This window comes from Palaemon carinicauda, chromosome 1 (genome assembly GCF_036898095.1).
Source record: "Palaemon carinicauda isolate YSFRI2023 chromosome 1, ASM3689809v2, whole genome shotgun sequence".
Classification (NCBI taxonomy): Eukaryota; Metazoa; Arthropoda; class Malacostraca; order Decapoda; family Palaemonidae; genus Palaemon; species Palaemon carinicauda.
Window position 1 is genome coordinate 144,523,841 of NC_090725.1, and position 26,033 is coordinate 144,549,873.

A 26,033-nucleotide genomic window follows, 5' to 3' on the forward strand; every position below is an offset into this window, starting at 1 on the left:
ATAGATACAAAATAAGATTGGCCTAGTACACTTCCCTGGGGTACCCTGATATTTCATGGCTCATATGATGAATGAAAGTTTACAATTTGTACACTGTAATTTCTTTCAGCCAGGTTATCTTTTAGATACTCCAAGGTCTGATCTTCAATATTAATGAACCGTCAATCATTAAGTGGCAGTTCATGCACAATTGTATAAGAAGCAGCACTAAAGTAAAGTTATATTAAGACATCAAATATGTTCTCATCCATCATTTCCAGCAGATCATATACAATAGAGCATATAGCTGTTTCCATAGAATATAAGTATTGTTAGTATTCTGACTGGTTGTCTAGCAATGCTTTGATTCTTTCAAGATGAGTATCAATTTGTTCAAAAAATTACATACTCTAACACTATTGATATAAAGAATAGATTCGAAATAGTATTGTATGAACTTAAGTCCTCATAATCTTTAGCACTTCAGAACTGGTGTAACTATGGGCACTTTCTCAAATTTATGAAGGTTACACGCATCAATACTAGTATTTAATATTCTTGCAATTATGACAGCAAACAAAGAAAAGTTTTCTACTCCAATTACTTGGGTATTGGCATTGGATCAATAGTACAATTGGTTTTCATTGCCCCTTTAATAATCCTGATGACTTCATTTGCTGTTATAATATCATATTTCGTTAATCTTATCTGTGTATCTGGTTTAGCACAAATCTGATATGGTATATCTGTAAAAGACCCAACTATATATTCTATTTTTTTTTCTAAAGAATTCTAGAAGTTTATTAGCCAGTGAGCAAAAGTAAATATAATAGTACTTTCAGCTCTGAAGTTGATGGAAGAGCTTGGGTGACCTCCATCTCCCTTCCTTCCAGGGCACTGGATGCCTGCTCCTCCCTACCGATGACTTGTCTCTTGGGTTGGTAGAGATGATGGCACCATTCAAGGCTATACTGAAGCACATGCGCCCTTTTGTAAGCCAAAAATGTGAGATGGTGGGCTTTGTTCCCAGTGCCAATTATGTTCACTGTTCTGTTCTTGGGACAGAACGACCATACTCGTTGGAAAAAAGCTGTCTCTCCTGATTATGGTACCTCACCTTCGGCTTTGGCAAGGCATGTGTGTACTCGTGGGCCGAATGTCTCGAGGACTCTGGACCACGGTCTGGCACCCACTAAGTTGGAAAGGGTTCTTGTCCTCATTTGAGTGTACAACAGCCTGGGAGAGGCTCAAAGTCCTTGTTGGAGTTGCCATTGTCGGATCTGTTGGACTTGGCCCTGGATTAGATGGATGATCAGATCGGTAGATCTGAGAACTCATTTCAGTCCAGCAGGTCAAGCAAGATCCTGCTCCGCCCCCACCCCCTCTCTAAACATCAGAGGTAATACTCTGGGAAATGCTGTCTGCACCCCTGCAGGTTGAAATATCAATATGCACTCTGATGGGGGTGCACTGGTTGGAGAGATTCAAGGCAGATGACATTTCCTTCTCAGCTTCTGAGTTGGCCACAGTGGAAGCTTTGTCCTTGTCCTCTCTCCACACTTTTTCCTCGCTCGACCAGTGGTCAGGAGCAGTGATGTACTTTGCTCCCACATTCTGGACCTATAGGCATTGTTCAAAGATGCCTTCCAACACCCATGGGATCACCCAGACATGTACGCCATTTAACCGTCTAGCCTGATCCAGCCGGTAAACAACAGTATTGATTACGCGATGACTACCCCTCAGGCTCACACTTTTCAGAAAAGTGCAGAGGTATCACCATACCATGGAGTCCTTGGGTCTTCACAGGTGTAGACTATCCAGCATCTCCTCCGAGCGAAAGGCCTTTCAAAAGGCACTGCATAGGAGACGTCTAGATATTTCCTGAGCTTCTTTACAGCTGTGTACCTGGCTAAGGGAACCATCTTCTGTGATTGGTGTTGCATTCTCCATCATAAGGCTCAATACTACTCAGTATTCTAGAAGTTTTATTCCAGCTGTGACCCAGCTGTGGAATAATTTTCCTAATCAGGTATTTGAGTAGGTGGAACTTCAAAAGTTCAAACTTGAAGCAAACATTCTTATGTTAAACTTGCCGACATATCTCTTTTTATAATTATTATTTGAATTTTTTTTTTAATGTTGTTACTGTTCTTAAAGTTTTTATTGTAATTGTTCATCATTTCTCTTATAGTTTATTTTCTTTCTTCATTAGACTATTTTTCCCAGTTGGAGCCCTTGGGCTTACAGCATCCTTCTTTCCCAACTATGGTTGTGATAATAATAATAATAATAATAATAATAATAATAATAATAATAATAGTTAAGGATGATGAGGATAATGATAACATATGTATATATATTATTTCTTGTGATCAATTTATGAAAAAAGCCTATCGGGATTCAAGAACTCTTTTTTTATGTTATAAAAGTCCTTTTGAAGAATTTAGTACTTCAAACGTAGGAGTCTCCTGCTTCCTAGAAGAAAAATTATTATATGCAAATTGAAATATGACTGTGAAATGAAATATAAGATATTAATGAACATTACTTTAGGATAATTTATCTAGCCCTGAATCCCAAATACCAGCAGAAATTTTTACCGCATAGGCAACCCTGATTCCAACTATTCTGTACTGCCGTAGGTAACACTGACGGCTGAGCTGAGAGCTCACTCACCTCTATCTTCAGTTGTTTTTGACCACCGGTTCAATAACAATCAACCACTTTTGAATTTCTATTACCCTTTTTTTTTTTTTTTTGCCCATAACTCCAAGTATTTGTGTGATTGTTTTTTTACTGTTGAACCCATCACTTGTTTTAGTGGCGCTTTATTCAATCTTGTTGGGTTGCCATTAATCTGGTAGCCTGTTGTTGTGCAACCTGAATCCTTCTTGATGGAGTCTCAAGATATTTTTTACTGTTATACCCATCACATGTTTTAGTGGCACTTTTTTTAATCTGGTTGGATTGCCATTAATCCTGTACCTTTTGTCGGTCGTGCAACCTGAATTCTTCTTGATGGAGTCTGTGACGGTGCCAGAGAAAGGTTGTGAACTCAAAGGCAGTGTGAAAGCAACTGAGTTAATTTATTATGGAACACTCTCCTTTATATACAAAACCTCAAGGCAACAGGAAATTACATGTTCGAGAAAATGACAATGATACATAGGCGACACGCAGACATGTTTTATTCTGGTTCTTTTTAGTGCGAGGGAAGAGCGAAGATACAAGCATAATATATACAAAAGGAATTATGTACAATTGTGTGACACACGATTGGTACATGGCTCCCCCCTAAAAATGACATACTGTACAAGTTAAATAGGGCGCCCTGATCTAGAGAGGCGAACTGTAGGCGGGTCTTCTGGCAGGAGATAAGCAGATTTTAGACGATCAATGGAGACCCAGTCTTCTTTGCCACGAATGTTTAGTAGGAATGCTTTCGGACTGCGTCGGATCACAAGGAAAGGGCCCGTGTGGCTTGGTAGTGTCGTTGCATAGGAAGGCGTGCGTTGCAGAGTGCAAGTCTGTTGGTATGTGATGCTTCGCTGGGGGCTTGTAAGTCTGGCGGCATGGAGTAAATTTTCCCACGATGTGACGTATGTGCTGGAGATCGTCGGAGGACGTTGTAGAAAGAAAAAATTCGGCGGGGACGACCAACGGGTAGCCATACACCATGTCAGCTGCCGAGATGTCGAGGGCGTCTTTAGGAGTGGTCCTTAGTCCCAGGAGGACCCAGGGAAGCTGAGTAAACCAGTTGGAATCCTTGCAGCGGGACATCAAAGCTGCTTTGAGGGTGCAATGAAAACGTTCAACCATTCCATTGGCAGCGGGGTTGTAGGCCGTTGTGTGATGTAGGGTGATGCCCAGGAGATTCGCTAATGATGTCCACAATTGAGAGGTGAAAGTGGTTCCCCTGTCAGAAGTAATATGCTCAGGGATACTAAATATTGCAATCCATCCAGAGAGTAAGGCAGATGTACATGAGGCGGACATTGCAGTTTCCATGGGAATGGCATCAGGCCAACGGGTGGAGCGGTCGATGACGTTAAACAGGTAACGATGTCCTTGTGATGTGGGTAGGGGACCTACAACGTCACCGGCGCATTGGAACAAAAATCCAAGGTCGCAGTCTGCCAGTACTAACGTCACAGAGGAGGGTGGTGTTGGAGTCTTCGAGGGGAAAGTCTTCCCAACGGAGGTACGTGCAGGATGTCCTACATGCTAGATACTCTGGATCCTATCATTGGGCTTCAGCCAGGGCGTTGTAATCCAATCCCAGTTGAACGGCAGCCAACGTGTTTCTTGACAGGGCATCGGAAACGGGATTCATTTTCCCAGGACGTATTGAAGGGTGCAATTGTATTCAGCCACGGCGGAGAGATGTCGGCGTTGCCGGGCGAACCAGGCATCAGACTGTTGAGTAAAGGCATGCACCAGAGGCATGTGGTCTGTGCGATTGACGAAGGGCGTACCTTCTAGGAAATGGCGAAAGTGACAGACAGCCAAGTGCACCGCCAGCATTTATCGATCGAAGGTAGTATAACCCGATTCTGCCTTGGACAGTTTTCTGCTGAAGAAGGCCAATGGGCGTGGCGAGCCATTGACCACCTGCTCGAGTACTGCACCAATAGCGACGTCGCTGGCATCGGTGGAGAGAAGGAGAGGGGCATGTGGGATAGGAAAAGTGAGAGCCGCAGCAGTTTATAGGGCCTTCTTTGCATTGCAGAAGGCTGCATCTTGAAGGGGACCCCACTTCAGGTCCTTTGGCTTGCCCTTGAGGGAGGCGTAGAGGGGAGCAAGAGTGGCGGCAATGGCTGGCAGAAAACGGTGATAATAGTTGATCATACCCAAGAATTCTTGCAGAGCTTTGACGGTCGAGGGCACGGGGAAGTTCTGAACGGCTGCTACCTTCTCAGGGAGGGGTTGGACACCTTCAGGAGTGATGCGGTGCCCTAGGAACGACACTTCGTTGGCGCCAAAGGTACACTTGTCGTACCGGACTACAAGGCCGTTTTGTTGCAGGAGGTCGAGCCTCAAGCAACAGGAAATTACATGTTCAAGAAAATGACAATATTACATAGGTGACACACAGACATGTTTATTCTGGTTCTTTTTTGTGCGAGGGAAGAGTGAAGATACAAGCATAATATATACAAAAGGAATTATGTACAATTGTGTGACACACGGTTGGTACAAGTCCCAAGGTGTTTTTGACTGCTATACCTATCACTCTCAAAAGTGGCGCTTTGTTTAATCTTGTTGTATTGCCATTAATCCTGTAGCTTGTTGTGCAACCTGGATCCTTCTTGATGGAGTTTCAAGATGTTTTTTACTGTTATACCAACACTTGTATTAGTGGCGCTTTGTTTAATCTTGTTGCATTGCCATTAATCCGGTGGCCTGTTGTTATGCAACCTGAATTCTTCTTGATGGAGTCTCAAGATGTTTTTGACTGTTACACCCATCACTTGGTTTAGTGGCGCTTTGTTTATTCTTGTTGGCTTTCCATTAATCCGGTAGCCTTGTGTTGTGCAACCTAAATCCTTCTTGATGGAGTCTCAAGATGCTTCGGCGATTTATCCTTTCAACCCTGTCAGGAGCTGCCCTTCTTGCGAGATTGGCATCAGTTGTGAAAAAATATTACCCACATGAGAATTGTGCTATTTGCAGAGGTGATGTCTTTAATCTTCTTCCCGCTGCAAGTTGTGTTGTTCACGGCCTAATGGTAAAATGTCTGTGTATATCAAGCAATAAAAGGTAATGCATTAACCCTGGATAGGTACGGTCCTCGGACACCCCTTTAAGGGTATACTCGGACGCGAACGACCCCGACGCCAAAAAAAATTCTTGAAAAATCAGTTTTTGCAGTAACCTCCTTTTTTATTTTGCCAAAAAAAACTTCAATGAATGCTTAAAACAACTGTATAGATAAATACTACTCATCTGCAGAAAAACTATTTATTATAAATATTTTAAAAAATTAAGTAGAAAAAAAAAAAGACCTGACATAAAAATTCATAAAAAAAAAGTTTATACATATATACACAAATCCTTTTAGGAATTGATTCTTGAATGTTTAGGACACATCTTGATGTATTTTGGATGAAGTCAGACCCATGGAGGTGAAGATCTGAAATGAGAAAAAAAGGGTAACTTTTTTTGGCCAAAAAAATTTGTCCAAATTTCATGAATGTTTTTGGGTACCCAAATGAAATAGGAAGTGGCTAATTTTTTTAGGGAATAAACATATGTTATCCTAAAATAGAAATATGTAAAAAAATCTTCATTATTTTGTAAATTACATTTATATCAGGGGCCATATCTAAAGGTAATTTTTTGAGTACTTAGAAATTCCGTAAAAAAATACATATATTTAATATATAATATGATATTTATGCAGGTAAAAATATACCAAAATATCACAAATTCTATAGGGAACAAGAATATATATAGATAGGGCAGCTTACGCTTCGGATATGTCCACAAAATGGCCGCCAACCACACTGACTCAGACTCCCTAATCTGCCACTTGAAATGTAGGAAGGGTATGTCAATTTCAAGGTGTTATTTACTAATCTAATTATTATTGGATATGCATAAAAATTGTATGGTGGGTTGCTGGATAATTGTCGATTATTTTACGAATATAAAATTAAAATTCTGACCCAAAAAAATTTTTTTGAAGGGAAATAAAATCGAAAAAAAAAAATGTAAAACAATATTTTAGCTAAAAAAATTTGATGATATTCAATAAAAAAAAAAGTAAACAAAATTTTCCGACAAATAAACATCTAGAGGAATCATTACTCTGTGATAGTTCCTTAGTACGTAGTAATTTTGAAAGAATTGGGAAAAAACGAAAAAATGGCAATCACCGGAAAATCGAACACATACCTATATATACGCCATATCTGGCTAAAAAAAAGATAGGCATGGGTAGCCAGATCATCTAGAAACACTTTCCAACACTATAAAAATATAAGTTTTGCGACACTACTTGCCAATTCCTTACGGTAACATGACTAAGCAAAAAAATGCAAAACAAGTAAAAACGGGCACTCGAGGAAAAATGGCTAACATTCTAATATACGGCATTTCAGAAAAAAAAAATTCAGCCACGTGCTAGGCAAACCATCAAGGCACATTTTCCGACAAATAAACATCTAAATGAATAATTACTCTGTGATAGTTCCTTAGTACGTAGTAATTTTGAAAGAAATGGGAAAAAACGAAAAAATGGCAATCACAGGAAAATCGAACACATACCTATATATACGCCATATCTGGCTAAAAAAAGAAGATAGGCATGGGTAGCCAGATCATCTAGAAACACTTTCCAACACTATAAAATTATAAGTTTTGCGACACTACTTGCCAATTCCTTACGGTAACATGACTAAGCAAAAAAATGCAAAACAAATAAAAAGGGGCACTCGTGGAAAAATGGCCATTCTAATATACGGCATTTCAGAAAAAAAAAATTTCAGCCACGTGCTAGGCAAACCATCAAGGCACATTTTCCGACAAATAAACATATAAATGAAATATTACTCTGTGATAGTTCCTTAGTACGTAGTAATTTTGAAAGAAATGGGAAAAAACGAAAAAATGGCAATCACAGGAAAATCGAACACATACTTATATATACGCCATATCTGGCTAAAAAAAAAATAGGCATGGGTAGCCAGATCATCTAAAAACACTTTCCAACACTATAAAAATATAAGTTTTGCGACACTACTTGCCAATTCCTTACGGTAACATGACTAAGCAAAAAAATGCAAAACAAATAATAAGGGGCACTCGCGGAAAAATGCCCAACATTCTAATATACGGCATCTCAGATAAAAAAAAAGACATGCACGTGTTAGCCCAACCATCAAGGCACACTTTCTAACACATAAACATGAAAAAAAAATCAATAATATACGGCAATTCCTTACTACGTAGTAAATTTTTACAAATATTGAAAAAAAACAGAAATTGGCAACCGCAGTTAAATACCCAATATACCAATAACTACGTCGTATCTGACAAAAACAAAATCACGCATGGGTAGCCAGATCATCTAGACACACTTTCCAACACTAAAAAAGCAAAAGTTTTACGACACTATTTCGCAATATCTTACGGAAAAATGACTTGGCAAAAAAATGAAAAAAAAGGAAAAAGGGACACTCGCGGTAAAATGCCCGACATTCTAATATACGACATCTCAGATAAAAAAAAAGACATGCAGGTGTTAGCCCAACCATCAAGGCACACTTTCTAACACATAAACATGAAAAAAAAATGAATAATATACGGCAATTCCTTACTACGTAGTAATTTTTACAAATATTGAAAAAAAAACAGAAATTGGTAACCGCAGTTAAATACCCAATATACCAATAACTACGTCGTATCTGACAAAAACAAAGTCATGCATGGGTAGCCAGATCATCTAGACACACTTTCCAACACTAAACAAGCAAAAGTTTTACGACACTATTTGGCAATATCTTACGGAAAAATGACTTGGCAAAAAAATGAAAAAAAATGAAAAAGGGGCACTCGCGGTAAAATGGTCCTCGTGGTGATGAACGACATTTTAACTAAAAAAAAAAACATGCACATGGTAGCCAAACAATCCACCAAGACTTTCCACAACTGATAACCTATACAAGTTGCACCATTCTACGACAATTTCATAATACGTAATAACTTTGATAATTATGCAAACTACCCTAGAAGGGTAAACTCGGACGCGAACGACCCCGACGCGTCTCAGAAATCGGGGAAGGAGTACAGCTACAGCAATGCACATCTGGACACTACTAGAGCGTGTAGGGGAGACACCTCCTGCAGGTCGATCACCCACAAATTCAGTCACGGGGGTGAGTCACGTGAGAAAAACCTGTTTTTTTTTGACGCTCGGGGTCGCAAACGACCCACCGTACCTATCCAGGGTTAAAATAGAGCTTTCAGAAAAAAGAAAAAACGCAAAGGTTATGATGATATATTGGACCTTTGTTTTTGGCCCTCTGGTTCTTCCCCCTTGGTTACTCGAGATTCCGATCACGACTCGCTCCTTCCCCACCCTTTCAACCGGCTTGCCCGTTGATTCGTCTGCTATAGATGCTAGGTTTAATTCTATAGAGTCTGCTTTAGTGACAGTAGTTAGAGGTTTTACAACAAACTTACACAAGGATATAACTTTTAAGTTTAACAAGTTAACAGAAAAGTTGGAATTAGCTTTTATTCAAATGTCTAATAATCTTGCTGATTCTCATTCTTATCCCCGTCAGGTACCTATCAATGGTACCCAAGGTAAAGGTACGACAGATCCCCTGTTTTGTGAATCCCATCTTGGCGTAGCCCTAGTGGGTAACAGGTCTGGGTTAGTGACTGATGGTAGATTACCTAACAAATCCTGTAATGTTCATGTAGCAGTGCCAGAGAGCACTTAAAAGAGGTTAGAGGGTTTATGACCCAGTGTTAGACACAGGTTATTTAGTCATCAATCCTTAACCAGGGCGGCAAAGGAAGGTTTAGATTATGAGTCCGATTTAGACGAGGAAGGTGATAATGAAGTTCGATCAAGAAGCTCAGAGCTCGCAGATCCCCTGGACAAGGAACTGGATACAGATTTTAACAAGATTTTTTTTATTTTATGTTAGGGTTTGTCCCTCAACTAAACCGAATGTCTGTTAACACCCCCACCCCTCCTCTTGTTGTCTTATTGAAAGGATCTTTTAGGAAGGCCCGTCACAGTCATGTGCTCCATTACATTTGCCTTTTGCAAAGAGAGTTGCACACGTTAGATCAGACGTCTCCGCTAAAGTAGCTAAGTTGGTTAACTGTTGTAGGAAAAGTTTTTCTTCCCTCTTTAAGTTCTGTGAGGAAATTTATTGATTTGAGGATGATATGTCCTTTGATGACCCCCCCCCCCCATGCCAAACCCGTAGTTCTACCCCTTTTTGGGTGATTCTCTACCTTCGCAGAAGTCTTCAATTCTCATTCCTCTTGAGGGTGTCCGGTCTATTGAATTCACTCTCAGTTTTGTGCAGAACGCCAAATTTGTTAATATGTGGCCCTTGGGCAACCTTACCGTAAATTGTTTTTTAATATTTCTAACAATATCAGTTTTCCAATGTTTGGAATTTCTTTTGTATCAAAAGGCTGTCACAAGACGCACTTTTTTTCTTGAAAAATGACCCCCAAAATCACCCAAAGTCTTATTATTATCATTATTATTAGCCAAGCTACAAGCTTAGTTGGAAAACCAAGATGCTATAAGCCCAAGGGCTCCAACAGGGAAAAATAGCCCCGTGAGGAAAGGAAATAAGGAAATGAATAAATGATGAGAACAAATTAACAATAAAATCATTCTAAAAACAGTAACAACGTCAGAACAGATATGTCCTATATACATACATATACCAAGGCACTTCCCCCAATTTTGGGGGGTAGCCGACATCAACAAATGAAACAAAATAAAAAGGGGACCTCTACTCTCTACGTTCCTCCCAGCCTGACAAGGGACTCAACCGAATTCAGCTGGTACTGATAGGGTGCCACAGCCCACCCTCCCCCGTTATCCACCACAGTTGAAGCTTCATAATGCTGAATCCCCTACTGCTGCTACCTCCGCGGTCATCTAAGGCACCGGAACTGCATCACAATCGCTCGCCATTCATTCCTATTTCTAGCACGCTCTCTTGCCTCTCTCACATCTATCCTCCTATCACCCAGAGCTTTCTTCACTCCTTCCATTCACCCAAACCTTGGCCCCTCTTGTACTTCTCCAATCAACTCTTGCATTCATCACCTTCTTTAGCAGACAGCCATTTTCCATTCTCTCAACATGGCCAAACCACCTCAACACATTCATATCCACTCTAGCTGCTAACTCATTTCTTACACCCGTTCTCATCCTCACCACTTCGTTCCTAACCCTATCTACTCGAGATACACCAGCCATACTCCTTAGACACTTCATCTCAAACACATTCAATTTCTGTCTCCGTCACTTTCATTCCCCACAACTCCGATCCATACATCACAGTTGGTACAGTCACTTTCTCATATAGAACTCTCTTTACATTCATGTCCAACCCTCTATTTTTTACTACTCCCTTAACTGCCCCCAACATTTTGCAACCTTCATTCACTCTCTGACGTACATCTGCTTCCACTCCACCATTTGCTGCAACAACAGACCCCAAGTACTTAAACTGATCCACCTCCTCAAGTAACTCTCCATTCAACATGACTTTTGCTGCAACTTTGAACTTTTGAAGTTCTACTGATTCAACTCCTGATTAGGAAGATCATTCCACAACTGGTCACAGCTGGAATAAAACTTCTAGAATACTGTGTAGTATTGGGCCTTATGATGGAGAAGGCATGGCTATTAAAATTAACTGCATGCCTAGTATTACGAACTGGATGGAATTGTCCAAAAAGATCTGAATGTAAAGGATGGTCAGTTATGAAAAATCTTATGCAACATACATAATGAACTAATTGAACAACGGTGCCAAAGATTAATATCTAGATCAGGAATTATAGATTTTATGGATTGTAAATTCCTATCCAACAAATTAAGAGGAGAATCAGCAGCAGAAGAGCGGACAGGAGAACAATATTCAAAACTACGTAGAATGAAAGAATTGAAACATTTTGTACCAACCGTGTGTCACACGATCGACATATTTCATTATGTTTATATTATGCTTGTATCTTCGCTCTTCCCTCGCACTAAAAAGAACCAGAATAAACATGTCTGCGTTTCCCCTATGTAACATTGTCTGTCTTTCGAACATGAAATTTCCTGTTGCCTCGAGGTTTTGTATATAAAGGAGAGTGTTCTATAATAGATTAACTCAGTTGCTTTCATACTGCCTTTGAGTTCACAACCTTCTGTCGGCCAGTCACGTTGGTGACCCCGGAAGTCGACTCGCTCCTCCTGCCTTCCACTCCCGCCCCCTCGCCCTTCCATCGTTGGTACCATGGAGGACTCTACGGAAGTTGTTGCTGCGACTCCCCCATTGAAACTTTCATCATTCGCCAGCGGAGAGGTGTTTGCTTGGTTTCAGTGCGCAGATGTCCAGTTTCGCATCAAGGGCGTGACTCGCTCAACCACCAAAGAAGATTATGTTCTTGCGGCGATACTCGAGGACACCTTCCCGGAAATATCCAACTGGCTTTGTGAACAAGGAAACACCCCAATAGCGTATGATGCCCTCAAAACATACCTTCTGCAGCAGTACTCGCCATATAGCAAAGCTTTTTCAGCTCTCGCAACAACCGTTGGGGGACCAAAGGGCTTCGCTTGCCCTCAGAGAAATGACCAGTATCGCACGCCTTCAACCTGCCGCAGACGGCTCTCCTCGTGAGGTGAACCTACTTCGTGCCCTTTGGATACGCCATTTACCCGGACCTATATGCGCTGCCATACCCGATGTCGATAGTTTACCTATAAAGGACTTGATGACCAAAGCCGACGCCCTTATGGACAGTCACTTCAAGACCTCCATCAACGTCTCCACCCGACAAAGAGGATGGCTATTCAACGTTAACCGAAGCTGACATGAATGCCGTAGGACATACACGCCTACCCCGTGACGTGCCGAAGCAGCAACAAAGCCGCCCACCACCCACCAATCGCTCGCGCCCCAAGAAACGACTTCTACAGCCACTTACTACCTCCCATCCGCAGCAGTTTTGCTACTACCACTTCTGATTCGGGGCAACCGCGAAGAAATGTGCAGAGGATTGTCAGTGGCCAAAAAACGTGTAAGTAGGCCATCGCTCATGACGGTGGCCTTCCATGTTTCTAATCTTTTCTTTTTACATGATGCAGGAACGGGCGTACGATTTTTGGTTGACACGGGTTCTTTTCGTTCTCTTTTGCCAAGGAAACTCTTCAAGACACAACGTAGTCTGTCTACATCTGCCGACGTCCGCTTGGTAGCTGCCAACGGATCTGCGATACCCACCTACGGTTACGAGAACCTCACATTATCGTTCGGAAACGGTAAATTCAATTGGAAGTTTCTCGTTGCTGACGTCACATTGCCAATCCTCGGTGCGGATTTCCTCTCACATTTCCACCTTCTAGTCGATGTCGCCCACCGACGATTGGTCAACGCAGAATCGTACTTGTCGACACCTCTTCAACCCGCCCCCTCTAACCTCGCTCTCCACATTAGCACACCCACGGATGCCTACGCTCACCTCCTCACGTCGTACCCGGAAGTTTTCCGTCCAGAACTTCGCCAAACGCCCACGGTTCCTGCCAAGGACGGTATTTATCATCATATCAAGGCGACGGGACCCCCCAGTCTTTGCAAAATACAGACGTCTGGCACCGGAACGATTGGCAGCCGCCAAACAGACGTTCGCACTGGAGGAAATAGGCCTTTGCCAAAAGGCCTCCAGCCCATGGTCGTCACCCTTACACATCGTTCTGAAGAAAGGCGGCTCCCTCCGTCCGTGCGGGGATTACAGGTGCCTGAACATGCAAACAGAACCAGATCACTACCCCCTCCCAAACATTGCCGACGTGACCTCCTACCTACACAAAGTGAAGGTTTTCTCTACGCTCGACCTCCTGAAGGGGTATTATCAGGTGCCTATGAACCCAGAAGACATCCCCAAGACTGCCATCACCACTCCGTTTGGTACATACACCTTCAATTACTCCTGTTTTGGCCTTCGTAATGCTGGGGCCACGTTTCAACGTCTCATGGACGGCATCTTAGGGGACCTCCTTTTCTGTGTATGTTATGTGGACGACATACTTGTGTTCTCTTCCTCAAAAGAGGAACACCTCTGTCACCTGCGCATCGTGCTCGACCGCCTGCAACAAAACGGCCTTGTAGTCCGGTACGACAAGTGTACCTCTGGCGCCAACGAAGTGTCGTTCCTAGGGCACCGCATTAGTCATGAAGGAGTCCATCCCCTCCTGAGAAGGTAGCAGCCGTTCAGAACTTCCCCGCGCCCTCGACCGTCAAAGCTCTGCAGGAATTCTTGAGCATGATTAACTATTATCATCGTTTTCTGCCAGCCATTGCCACCACTCTTGCTCCCCTCTACGCCTCCTTCAAGGGCAAGCCAAAGGACCTGAAGTGGGGTCCCCTTCAAGAAGCATCCTTCTGCAATGCAAAGAAAGCCCTATCAACTGCTGCGGCTCTCACTTTTCCTATCCCACATGCCCCTCTCCTTCTCTCCACCGATGCCAGCGACGTCGCTATTGGTGCAGTACTCGAGCAGGTGGTCAACGGCTCGCCCCCCCCAATGGCCTTCTTCAGCAGAAAACTGTCCAAGGCAGAATCGGGTTATTCTACCTTCGATCGCGAATTGCTGGCGGTGCACTTGGCTGTCCGTCACTTTCGCCATTTCTTAGAAGGTACGCCCTTCGTCATTCGCACAGACCACATGCCTCTGGTGCACGCCTTTACTCGACAGTCTGATGCCTGGCCTGCCCGGCAACGCCGACATCTCTCCGCCATGGCTGAATACAATTGCACCCTTCAATTCGTCCCTGGGAAAATGAATCCCGTTTCCGATGCCCTGTCAAGAAACACGTTGGCTGCCGTTCAACTGGGATTGGATTAAAACGCCCTGGTTTAAGCCCAACGACAGGATCCAGAGTATCAAGCATGTAGGACATCCTGCACGTCCCTCCGGTGGGAAGACTTCCCCCTCCAAGACTACAACACCACCCTCCTCTGTGACGTCAGTACTGGTAGACCGCGACCTTGGATTTCTGCTCCCATGCACCTGCAGGTGTTTGATTCAATTCAAGGCCTTTCACATCCTTTATGCCATTCTACTGCACAGCTGCTGAAGGCAAAGTTCATTTGGCACGGCATTTCTAAGGATGCTAAGGATTGGGTCCGCGCCTGTACTTCTTGCCAAACTTCCTAAGTACATCGACACACGATTCGGGAGTGGGCACCTTTCCTCAACCTCAGCGTCGTTTCGCACACATTCACGTCGACGTTGTAGGCCCCCTACCCACATCACAAGGACATCGTTACCTGTTTACCGTCATCGACCGCTCCACTCGTTGGCCTGAAGCCATTCCCATGGAAACTGCAACGTCCGCCTCATGTACATCTGCTTTACTCTCTGGATGGATTTCAAGATTCGGTATCCCTGAGGATATTACTTCTGACAGGGGAACCACTTTCACCTCTCAATTGTGGACGTCATTAGCGAATCTCCTGGGCATCACCCTACATCAGACAACGGCCTACAACCCCGCTGCCAATGGAATGGTTGAACGTTTTCATCGCACCCTCAAAGCAGCTTTGATGTCCCGCTGCAAGGATTGCAACTGGTTTACTCAACTTCCCTGGGTCCTCCTGGGACTAAGGACCACTCCTAAAGACGCCCTCAATGTCTCGGAAGCTGAAATGGTGTATGGCGACCCATTGGTCGTCCCTGCCGAATTTTTTCCTTCTACAACCTCCTTCGACGATCTCCAGCGCATACGTTGCAATATATATGGGTTTGTGACTGAGAAAACTTTAGTGGTTTGTGTGTGTATGAAATATATTTGATTTTATTTTTTTCTTTTGTATCCCTCAAGCCCCCCTTTTTCCAAAAATGTCTTAATGTGTTATTGTTCCTTTCCAGGTATTGACAGCAGCCCCTACACTCAGTAGGGAGTGTAAGGGAGAGCAAATTTAGAATATTTCCTGTGATGCTGTTCTATATCCATACCTTGTAACTAGAAGTAAGCTACTGTGTTGCTATATGAGAGTGTGTCATGAACATTAACCCTGGATAGGTACGCTCCTCGGACACCCCTTTAAGGGTATACTCGGACGCGAACGACCCCGACGCCAAAAAAAATTCTTGAAAAATCAGTTTTTGCAGTAACCTCCTTTTTTCTTTTGCCAAAAAAAAACTTCAATGAATGCTTAAAACAACTGTAAAGATAAATACTACTCATCTGCAGAAAAACTATTTATTATAAATATTTTAAAAAATTAAGTAGAAAAAAAAAGACCTGACATAAAAATTCATAAAAAAAAGTTTATACATATATACACAAATCCTTTTAGGAATTGATTCTTGAATGTTTAGGACACATCTTGATGTATTTTGGATGAAGTCAGACCCATGGAGGTGAAGATCTGAAATGAGAAAAAAGGATAACTTTTTTTGGCCAAAAAAATTTGTCCAAATTTCATGAATTTTTTTGGGTACCCAAATGAAATAGGAAGTGGCTAATTTTTTTAGGGAATAAACATATGTTATCCTAAAATAGAAATATGTAAAAAAATCTTCATTATTTTGTAAATTACATTTATATCAGGGGCCATATCTAAAGGTAATTTTTTGAGTACTTAGAAATTTCGTAAAAAAATACATATATTTAATATATAATATGATATTTATGCAGGTAAAAATATACCAAAATATCACAAATTCTATAGGGAACAAGAATATATATAGATAGGGCAACTTACGCTTCGGATATGTCCACAAAATGGCCGCCACCCACACTGACTCAGACTCCCTAATCTGCCACTTAAAATGTAGGAAGGGTATGTCAATTTCAAGGTGTTATTTACTAATCTAATTATTATTGGATATGCATAAAAATTGTATGGTGGGTTGCTGGATAATTGTCGATTATTTTACGACTATAATATTAAAATTCTGACCCAAAAAAAAATTTTTGAAGGGAAATAAAATCGAAAAAAAAAATGTAAAACAATATAATATTTTAGCTAAAAAAATTTGATGATATTCAATCAAAAAAGAAGTAAACAAAATTTTCCGACAAATAAACATCTAAAGGAATCATTACTCTGTGATAGTTCCTTAGTACGTAGTAATTTTGAAAGAATTGGGAAAAAACGAAAAAATGGCAATCACCGGAAAATCGAACACATACCTATATATACGCCATATCTGGCTAAAAAAAAGATAGGCATGGGTAGCCAGATCATCTAGAAACACTTTCCAACACTATAAAAATATAAGTTTTGCGACACTACTTGCCAATTCCTTACGGTAACATGACTAAGCAAAAAAATGCAAAACAAATAAAAAGGGGCACTCGCGGAAAAATGGCTAACATTCTAATATACGGCATTTCAGAAAAAAAAATTCAGCCACGTGCTAGGCAAACCATCAAGGCACATTTTCCGACAAATAAACATCTAAATGAATCATTACTCTGTGATAGTTCCTTAGTACGTAGTAATTTTGAAAGAAATGGGAAAAAACGAAAAAACGGCAATCACAGGAAAATCTAACACATACCTATATATACGCCATATCTGGCTAAAAAAAAAAAGATAGGCATGGGTAGCCAGATCATCTAGAAACACTTTCCAACACTATAAAATTATAAGTTTTGCGACACTACTTGCCAATTCCTTACGGTAACATGACTAAGCAAAAAAATGCATAACAAATAAAAAGGGGCACTCGTGGAAAAATGGCCATTCTAATATACGGCATTTCAGAAAAAAAAAAATTTCAGCCACGTGCTAGGCAAACCATCAAGGCACATTTTCCGACAAATAAACATATAAATGAATCATTACTCTGTGATAGTTTCTTAGTACGTAGTAATTTTGAAAGAAATGGGAAAAAACGATAAAATGGCAATCACAGGAAAATCGAACACATACTTATATATACGCCATATCTGGCTAAAAAAAAAAATAGGCATGGGTAGCCAGATCATCTAGAAACACTTTCCAACACTATAAAAATATAAGTTTTGCGACACTACTTGCCAATTCCTTACGGTAACATGACTAAGTAAAAAAATGCAAAACAAATAAAAAGGGGCACTCGCGGAAAAATGCCCAACATTCTAATATACGGCATCTCAGATAAAAAAAAAGACATGCACGTGTTAGCCCAACCATCAAGGCACACTTTCTAACACATAAACATGAAAAAAAATCAATAATATACGGCAATTCCTTACTACGTAGTAAATTTTTACAAATATTGAAAAAAAACAGAAATTGGCAACCGCAGTTAAATACCCAATATACCAATAACTACGTCGTATCTGACAAAAACAAAATCACGCATGGGTAGCCAGATCATCTAGACACACTTTCCAACACTAAAAAAGCAAAAGTTTTACGACACTATTTGGCAATATCTTACGGAAAAATGACTTGGCAAAAAAATGAAAAAAAATGAAAAAGGGGCACTCGCGGTAAAATGCCCGACATTCTAATATACGGCATCTCAGATAAAAAAAAAGACATGCACGTGTTAGCCCAACCATCAAGGCACACTTTCTAACACATAAACATGAAAAAAAAATGAATAATATACGGCAATTCCTTACTACGTAGTAATTTTTACAAATATTGAAAAAAAACAGAAATTGGTAACCGCAGTTAAATACCCAATATACCAATAACTACGTCGTATTTGACAAAAACAAAGTCACGCATGGGTAGCCAGATCATCTAGACACACTTTCCAACACTAAACAAGCAAATGTTTTACGACACTATTTGGCAATATCTTACGGAAAAATGACTTGGCAAAAAAATGAAAAAAATGAAAAAGGGGCACTCGCGGTAAAATGGTCCTCGTGGTGATGAACGACATTTTAACTAAAAAAAAAATCATGCACATGGTAGCCAAACAATCCACCAAGACTTTCCACAACTGATAACCTATACAAGTTGCACCATTCTACGACAATTTCATAATACGTAATAACTTTGATAATTATGCAAATTACCTTAGAAGGGTAAACTCGGTCGCGCTCGACCCCGACGCGTCTCAGAAATCGGGGAAGGAGTACAGCTACAGCAATGCACATCTGGACACTACTAGAGCGTGTAGGGGAGACACCTCCTGCAGGTCGATCACCCACAAATTCAGTCACGGGGGTGAGTCACGTGAGAAAAACCTGTTTTTTTTAGACGCTCGGGGTCGTGAACGACCCACCGTACCTATCCAGGGTTAAATAGTTAACAGGAGCTATGGAAATGGCATATCTGGGCAGAGGCCCAAGAAGTGAATTCCGATGTTAGGAAGAGGGTGACTTTTGAGTTTAGTATGAATTCAGACTTATTCAAAACCCCTTCCAAGATTGAGAGATTTCAAATGTGCTGTTGACAAACTTTTCGAGACATTGTAATGGTGGGCCCGCACAGACCTGTACGACATAGTATGCGGCTGTACTTTTCAGAAATTAGGACTGTTTAAGTGACTTTGCATCCCAATGGTGGACGGGAGATTGATGAGAACAGTATTGATTTATGGAAAATTGTGGTACTGTATTTTTCACAGTTATATGTTCTTTATAGATGGCATACTGGTACTTGCCCAAATAGATACACGGTTAGGTGTGCCTTGGTTTAGACTTGGCCTGTATAGGTACACTTATGAGTGTCCCACCTGGGGGAAGAAAATTTCCTGTTTGTTTATCACTGTTACCCTGTTGCTGAAGTTTGACGTTAAGGAATGCTAATTTTGTCTTTAATTTTCTATTTGGATTGATGGGTCCATGCTAACATAACCCTAACAGTTTTGTACAAATAAATTTTATTTTCTTGTTTTATGAACACTGCACATCATTCCTGTTCCTACACCAATGTGCCCCCCTTCCCCAGCCACTGTTTTTTAAGATCTCTTAAGCACCGTAACTTATCATAATTCTTTCCTCCCACACTGTGTCCCGTAATTAATTAAACAATATTTCCTTTCACCTAATGTTCTTATACTTGTACTTATGATCAGCAAGCAAAAGGGAGGAGAAGCAAATGGGTAAGTCAGGTTCTAGCTGGGTCCCCTTGCCCAGTATAAATCAAGGGGTGGTGCCCAGTACTCCGGTCTGTTGAACTGTTACTCAGGTTTTTGGATATTCCACTGTTGTATATTTTTTGTGTAGTGAACGTCGGGTTGTGGTCGGCATTCGGACACTAGGCAGTTCGGGTGCTACCTCTGGCCACAGTCCGCAAACCACTACAACGTCACGTCGTGGGAAAATTTACTCCATACCGCCAGGCTTACAAGCCCCCAGCGAAGTATCACATACCGACAGACTTGCTCTCTGCAACGCACGTCTTCCTGCGCAACGACACTAGCAAGCCACCGCTAACCCCCCCTTACACGGGCCCTTTCCTTGTGTTCCGCCGCAGTCTGAAAGCATTCCTACTAAACATTCATGGCAAAGAAGACTGGGTCTCCATTGATCATCTAAAACCTGCTTATCTTCTGCCAGATAACCCGCTTACAGTTCGCCTCTCTAGATCAGGGCGCCCTATTTAACATGTACAGTATGTCATTTTTAGGGGGGGAGCCATGTACCAACCGTGTGTCACACGATCGTACATAATTCCTTTTGTATATATCATGCTTGTATCTTCGCTCTTCCCTCGCACTAAAAAGAACCAGAATAAACATGTCTGCGTTTCCCCTATGTAACATTGTCTGTCTTTCGAACATGAAAAAATCCTGTTGCCTTGAGGTTTTGTATATAAAGGAGAGTGTTCTATAATAAATCAACTCAGTTGCTTTCATACTGCCTTTGAGTTCACAACCTTCTCTTGGCCCGTCACAGTTTCTTCAGTATAGATTGATTACCGAAAAGCTTATAAGAATTTCTCAATAAGCCGATTTTTTGTGCAATTGATGAATTTACAGACCTTAAGTGTTTCTCAAAAGTATATTTTTTATCTAGAATTACACCTAAAATTTTAAGTCATACAGAGTTCAATAGACATTATTAATACTGAGATCCAGATGTTGAGGAGCCACTGTTCTTGACCTACTTACAATCATACTTTGAGTTCTGTTAGGAATCAACTTCATAGTTCAGAGCTACTCAAACAGCTTCCTCCTCTTGGCTGCTGTGGACTAGATTAAGCGTTCTTCTAACAGAAATTGAAGCTCCTCGAATACTCCTTACTCATTATTGGGCCTTTGCTATGACTGATTCCTTTTCGTCAAGACAGGCTAGATATTTTGTTTCCATTTGGTAGCTTTCGGTTTTTCTGTGGAAATTATGAAGAAGGATTTCACTGACTTTATTTGGAGTTGCTTTCAAGTCTTATAAAGGCTTACTTGTTCACCAGAGGAGAGCTGTTCACTTTCTCTTCGGTCATCGTCTGGCATGTTTCCAAAAGGTCTCTTTTTGGGGACAAGTCTGTCTTCTTTTGGCGCTTTTCTATTCATAGTCAGGATTGTTCTTCACATTTGGGGTTGGTATGCAGCTAGTCACTGTTTGGACCCGCCTTCAATTCTCCTTTGGCCTTCCCGGTTGTAGTTCACAGTGAGTCAGGTAAGAATTAATTAGGTTTAAGTTCACTGTTTTCTTTCTTTATTTAATCATTGTTTATTCTTCCTATTCTGTCAAAAAAGGAAATTCTACCAGATCTCTAACCAGTGTTGATAAACCGGCAAGATAAATTTTCCTAAGGTAATGTTTATTAATAAGATTAGTAACAATACTTACCTAGATAATAATTAGATATTCCCACCGATCCTTCCCCACTTATGGTATTATACAACTGAGGTGTGTGAACTCTCGGCTCAGTCATCAATGCTATCAAATGCAGTACAGAATAGGTTGTGTCATAGTTGCCAATATCGTAAATAAATTTGGGACGTTATTTGGAATTCAGGGCTAGATAAGTTATCCCAAGTTGATGTTTATTCATATCAATTTCATTATGAAAATTCCATATTTTTAATCATTAATTCTTCGCAGGAAATGACTTTGGAAAAGCTAGCGGAAACTGCCAAACGTTTCACCTTTGGAATTTTCTAAAGTCGTTAAAAAAGATTGGGGAAGAAGGCTACCACGTTGTCGTATTTGATGAGGAAGAGAAAGAGCTTTCTTTCAGAGAGTTAAATGCCTTATCCAATTGCCAGGAAACATCGTGTCCTCCGGGATGCCGGTGCAATAGCAAGACGAAGACTGTTGATTGCACGAATTTAGGTAATGGAGGATTTTAAATTGGGGAGAGCAATCGATTTCTTTTACCGTTTTTCATTGGTTTACAAATGTATAACTTGAATTTTGGTGAAATGCCAGTAACATGGTATTTTCTTGATATCAAATTGAATATTCATTTTTGTTGAGAGAGAGAGAGAGAGAGAGAGAGAGAGAGAGAGAGAGAGAGAGAGAGAGAGAGAGAGAGAGAGAGACAGAGATTGATTGATTTACATACTCATGAATAGAAATATTGAATTTATAAAGACAAACATAATTTGTTACTTTATAAAATTAATGTATCTTTTGACAATATGTTTTCCTCTAATCAATTCATTTATGATGGGAAAATAATAGGTTAAAATTATCATAACTACCCAAATGCCTGAGAGTGTCCTAATCATGATAATTTCAAATTCGTCCTTTATTTAGGTCTTACAGTTATACCTTATGTTGCACCTTCCTGGGCTGAGGTTCTTCTCTTGCAAAACAACAATTTAACTACCCTTGAAGGCATCCAATCTCCAGTTTGGTGCAAACTTAAAAGTCTTAACGTGGGTTACAATAGTCTCTTTCAAATCTGTAAGTATGATGTCCTTATGTTTGATAATATTTTCTTCATCAATTATGATTATTATTATTATTATTATTATTATTATTATTAAATGCTAAGCTACAACTCTAGTTGGAAAAGCATGATGCTATAAGCCCAGGGTCCCCAACAGGGAAAATAGCCCAGTGAGGAAAGAAAATAAGGAAAAATAAAATATTTTAAAAATAGTAACAACATCAAAATAGATATATCCTATATAAACTAAAAAACTTTAACAAAACAAGAGGAAGAGAAACTAGATAGAAGAGTGTGCCCGAGTGTACCCTCAAGCAAGAGTTATAACCCAAGACAGTGGAAGACCATGGTATAGAGGCTATGGCATTACCCAAGACTAGAGACCAATGGTTTGATTTTGGAGTGTCCTTCTCCTAGAAGAGCTGCTTACAATAGCTGAAGAGTCTCTTCTACCCTTACCAAGAGGAAAATAGCCACTGAACAATTAGAGTGCAGTAGTTAACCCCTTGGGTGAAGAAGAATTATTTGGCAATCTCAGTGTTGTCAGGTGTATGAGGACAGAGGAGAATCTGTAAAGAATAGGCCAGACTATTCGGTGTCTGTGTAGGCAAATTGAAAAAAACCGTAACGAGAGGGAAGGGTCCAATGTAGTACTATCTGACCAGTCAAAGGACCCCATAACTCTAGTGGTAGATTACAATCAACGTTTTACAAGTTTTCTTCATGGTCCGGAGTATTAGGAAGAATACAAAAATAGATTTACAGCTCTCAATGTTTTCAGAAAACAATATTTTTTTTCCTAGGATTCTTTGGTATCTAATTGGCATCTAGGAAATCGTCTTTGACGTTTATTGCATTAAAAAGAAAACATATCTGAAGTATTGAACAATGTTTCTAAAATTAACTAGACATTGAAAATTGGTTGCCTCAATAATTCAGATTTTTGTTTTTCGTTTATATTTATATAATTTCTTTTAGGAAATAATTTTCTTTTCATCCTTCCTCTTACAAGAAGTGCGAAGTCTTAACTGTCCTTATAATATCTATATTCACAAGTTTTGAAGATTTGCATTTAATGTTGTTATTTACTTGTTGAGGAATGGAGGCTATTTTTTCAAGCTTCATTTCTCTTCCTATATGTTTGAAATCGTGTAGTATTAACTCCTGCCCTACTCTCATATCCTAAGTCAATGTCGGATATAGGCCAGGGTATGGCATTGGGAAAATAGCATGTAGAGAATCATGCGTTTCAGTATTCAAGAAGTTTTATTCCATCTATGACCAGATTGTGGAATGATCTTTGTAATCAGGCCATTGAACCGGTGGAACTTGAGAAGTTCAATCTAGCAGCGAATGTGTTTTCATGTTGAAAAGGTTTGACATAAGTCTCTCTCATAGTTTATATGTGGCAGATCTGTTTTAACGTTGTTGCTGATCTTAACATTTTTTATATTCTTTGCTCATTACTTTCAATATAATTTTCTCTATTTCTTATCCTCACTGGGCTATTTTTCCCTGTTGGATCCCTCCGTCTAATAGCATCCTGGATTTTCAAGTAGGATTGTAGATTTGCATATAATGATGATAATTATAATACCATATTACCTATAATGGCATTATCTATATGATGACTTTGCATACCCTAGTTTTTAATGTTTTACAATATTCAGATGATAATTTTATTGTGTTATGGAACTGCACTACAATGGAAGAACAGCGAAGGGATTTCTAGGCTAATTGTTCATTTGGTGGTATATATCTTAAGATGGGCATGAATGTTAACAAAAGGATCACTGAATAAGGAATGTCAATGTAACTACCATTCACAAATATGACTGGCCTGTAAGATTTATTGATTGGCCTTGAAACTGTTTAAATTTTCTGATCATTATGGATGAAAATGACTGTGGTATTTTAATTATACTCGATCTCAGTGCTGCTTTTGATACTGGTGTGCATGAACTTCTACTAAATGATCTACGGTCCATCGGCGTTGAAGATCAAGCTCTCTACCTAAAAGACTACAGTACTTGGTTGGTAGGAATTACTGTCTTCAAATTGGAGACTCTTATTCATCATATGAACCCTTAAACAAAGGGGTACCCCAGGGGAGTGTACTTGGCCCAATCTTATTCTGCATCTATTCTATTGGTCTATCGAAAATACAATAAACGCACGGTGAGAAGTTCAAACCATATGTGAATGACACACAATTTTACTTCTCCATAAATGATATAGATGACACTACTGAAACTCTAAACCGAATTTTTGATAGTGTTAGTGAATGGATGACATTTAAACAACTAAAATTAGATGAGAACAAAACTGAGTTCATGGCGGTGGGTAAGAGAAACAGCGTGAGAAGCTTGGGTGATATTCAAATGAACATAATTACTTATTGCCGATATGTAGTAAATCTCGAGATCTAGGTGTATTTCTTGGCTGTAACTTGTCTCTCAATGCCCAAATAAATAATGCCGTAAAAACTGTTGGTTATCATCTAAGAAATATTGCGTTTATAAAAAAGTACCTGGATGAAAATTCTGTAAAGAAATTTGTGATAAACTGTGTTATTACCAGGATTGACTACTGCAACTCCATCTATTACAATTTACCAAAAGTGCAACGTAATAAATTACAGATCATAATAAGCAGAGGAGCAAGACTGATAAAAGGTGTCCCACCCAGAGAAGGGATCACCCCTATACTTGATTAACACTGGCTGCCGATAAAAGCGAGAATTAAATTTGAAATATGTACAATAATCCACCAAGTTATCAGAACTGGTCGTCCAAAATACTTGAGAGAATTGCTACATATAAGGCAGCCAACAAATCGTGTTGACAAGAGAATAGTTACAGATGGTTTCAGAGTATTGGAACCTCGATATATGTCTATTGTAGGCTCCAGAGCCTTTAAATATGCGACCCCGAGACTATAATAAGCTCCCACGAGACATCCGAATGACTGAAGACATTAAGTCTTTCAAGAGGAAACTGAAGACTTTCTTATTTCTTCAGTCATGTAACAGTGACGACTTAACAGTAAATGAACAATGCGTGATATGGAATGTTTAATTACTCTGAACAAACAAGGTAAAACGACAGTGGAGGTCCTGTAGAGAGTGGGGTTCCCCTGCTGTATGGGACCGGTAAAGCAGCCGTCAAAGTAAAGTAAGTAAAGTATTTCTCATTCGTAAAGCTTTCTACTACCCACAAGCAAAGCTTTGAATACCACTGGCAGCCATTTTACTATATGAAGCATTCACGGCCATAAGTCTTAACTTTCAATATCATTATCGGATGAAAGTAATTATGGTGTCTCTTGTATTATCCATAAACCAGTTACACCATCAATATTTTAATGCGGGTTTCTTGCTGTATAATTATGCAGATGCCATTTAAAACTGGTGGATGATATCACAAAAATTACTACCACAGCCTTTGACATACAACTGCTAGTAGCTGATTATAAACAATATCTTTGGATAGTCGTTCCGGTAGTTAGAACCCCGTGATACCTGACTGTACTTCTCTTATAATATCACTT

At 40.2% G+C, this 26,033-nt stretch overlaps 1 protein-coding gene across 1 annotated transcript in view; it reads left to right on the plus strand.

Annotated features, from left to right (window-relative positions):
• The window catches only part of LOC137616077 (toll-like receptor 2), a 163,931-nt gene that overhangs the window by 61,725 nt on the left and 76,173 nt on the right, over positions 1-26,033 (plus strand). The window contains exons 8-9 of the mRNA XM_068345787.1: positions 21,692-21,922; positions 22,349-22,498. Of these exons, the coding sequence (XP_068201888.1) occupies positions 21,692-21,922; positions 22,349-22,498 (381 nt within the window). The remainder of the gene's footprint in view (positions 1-21,691; positions 21,923-22,348; positions 22,499-26,033) is intronic.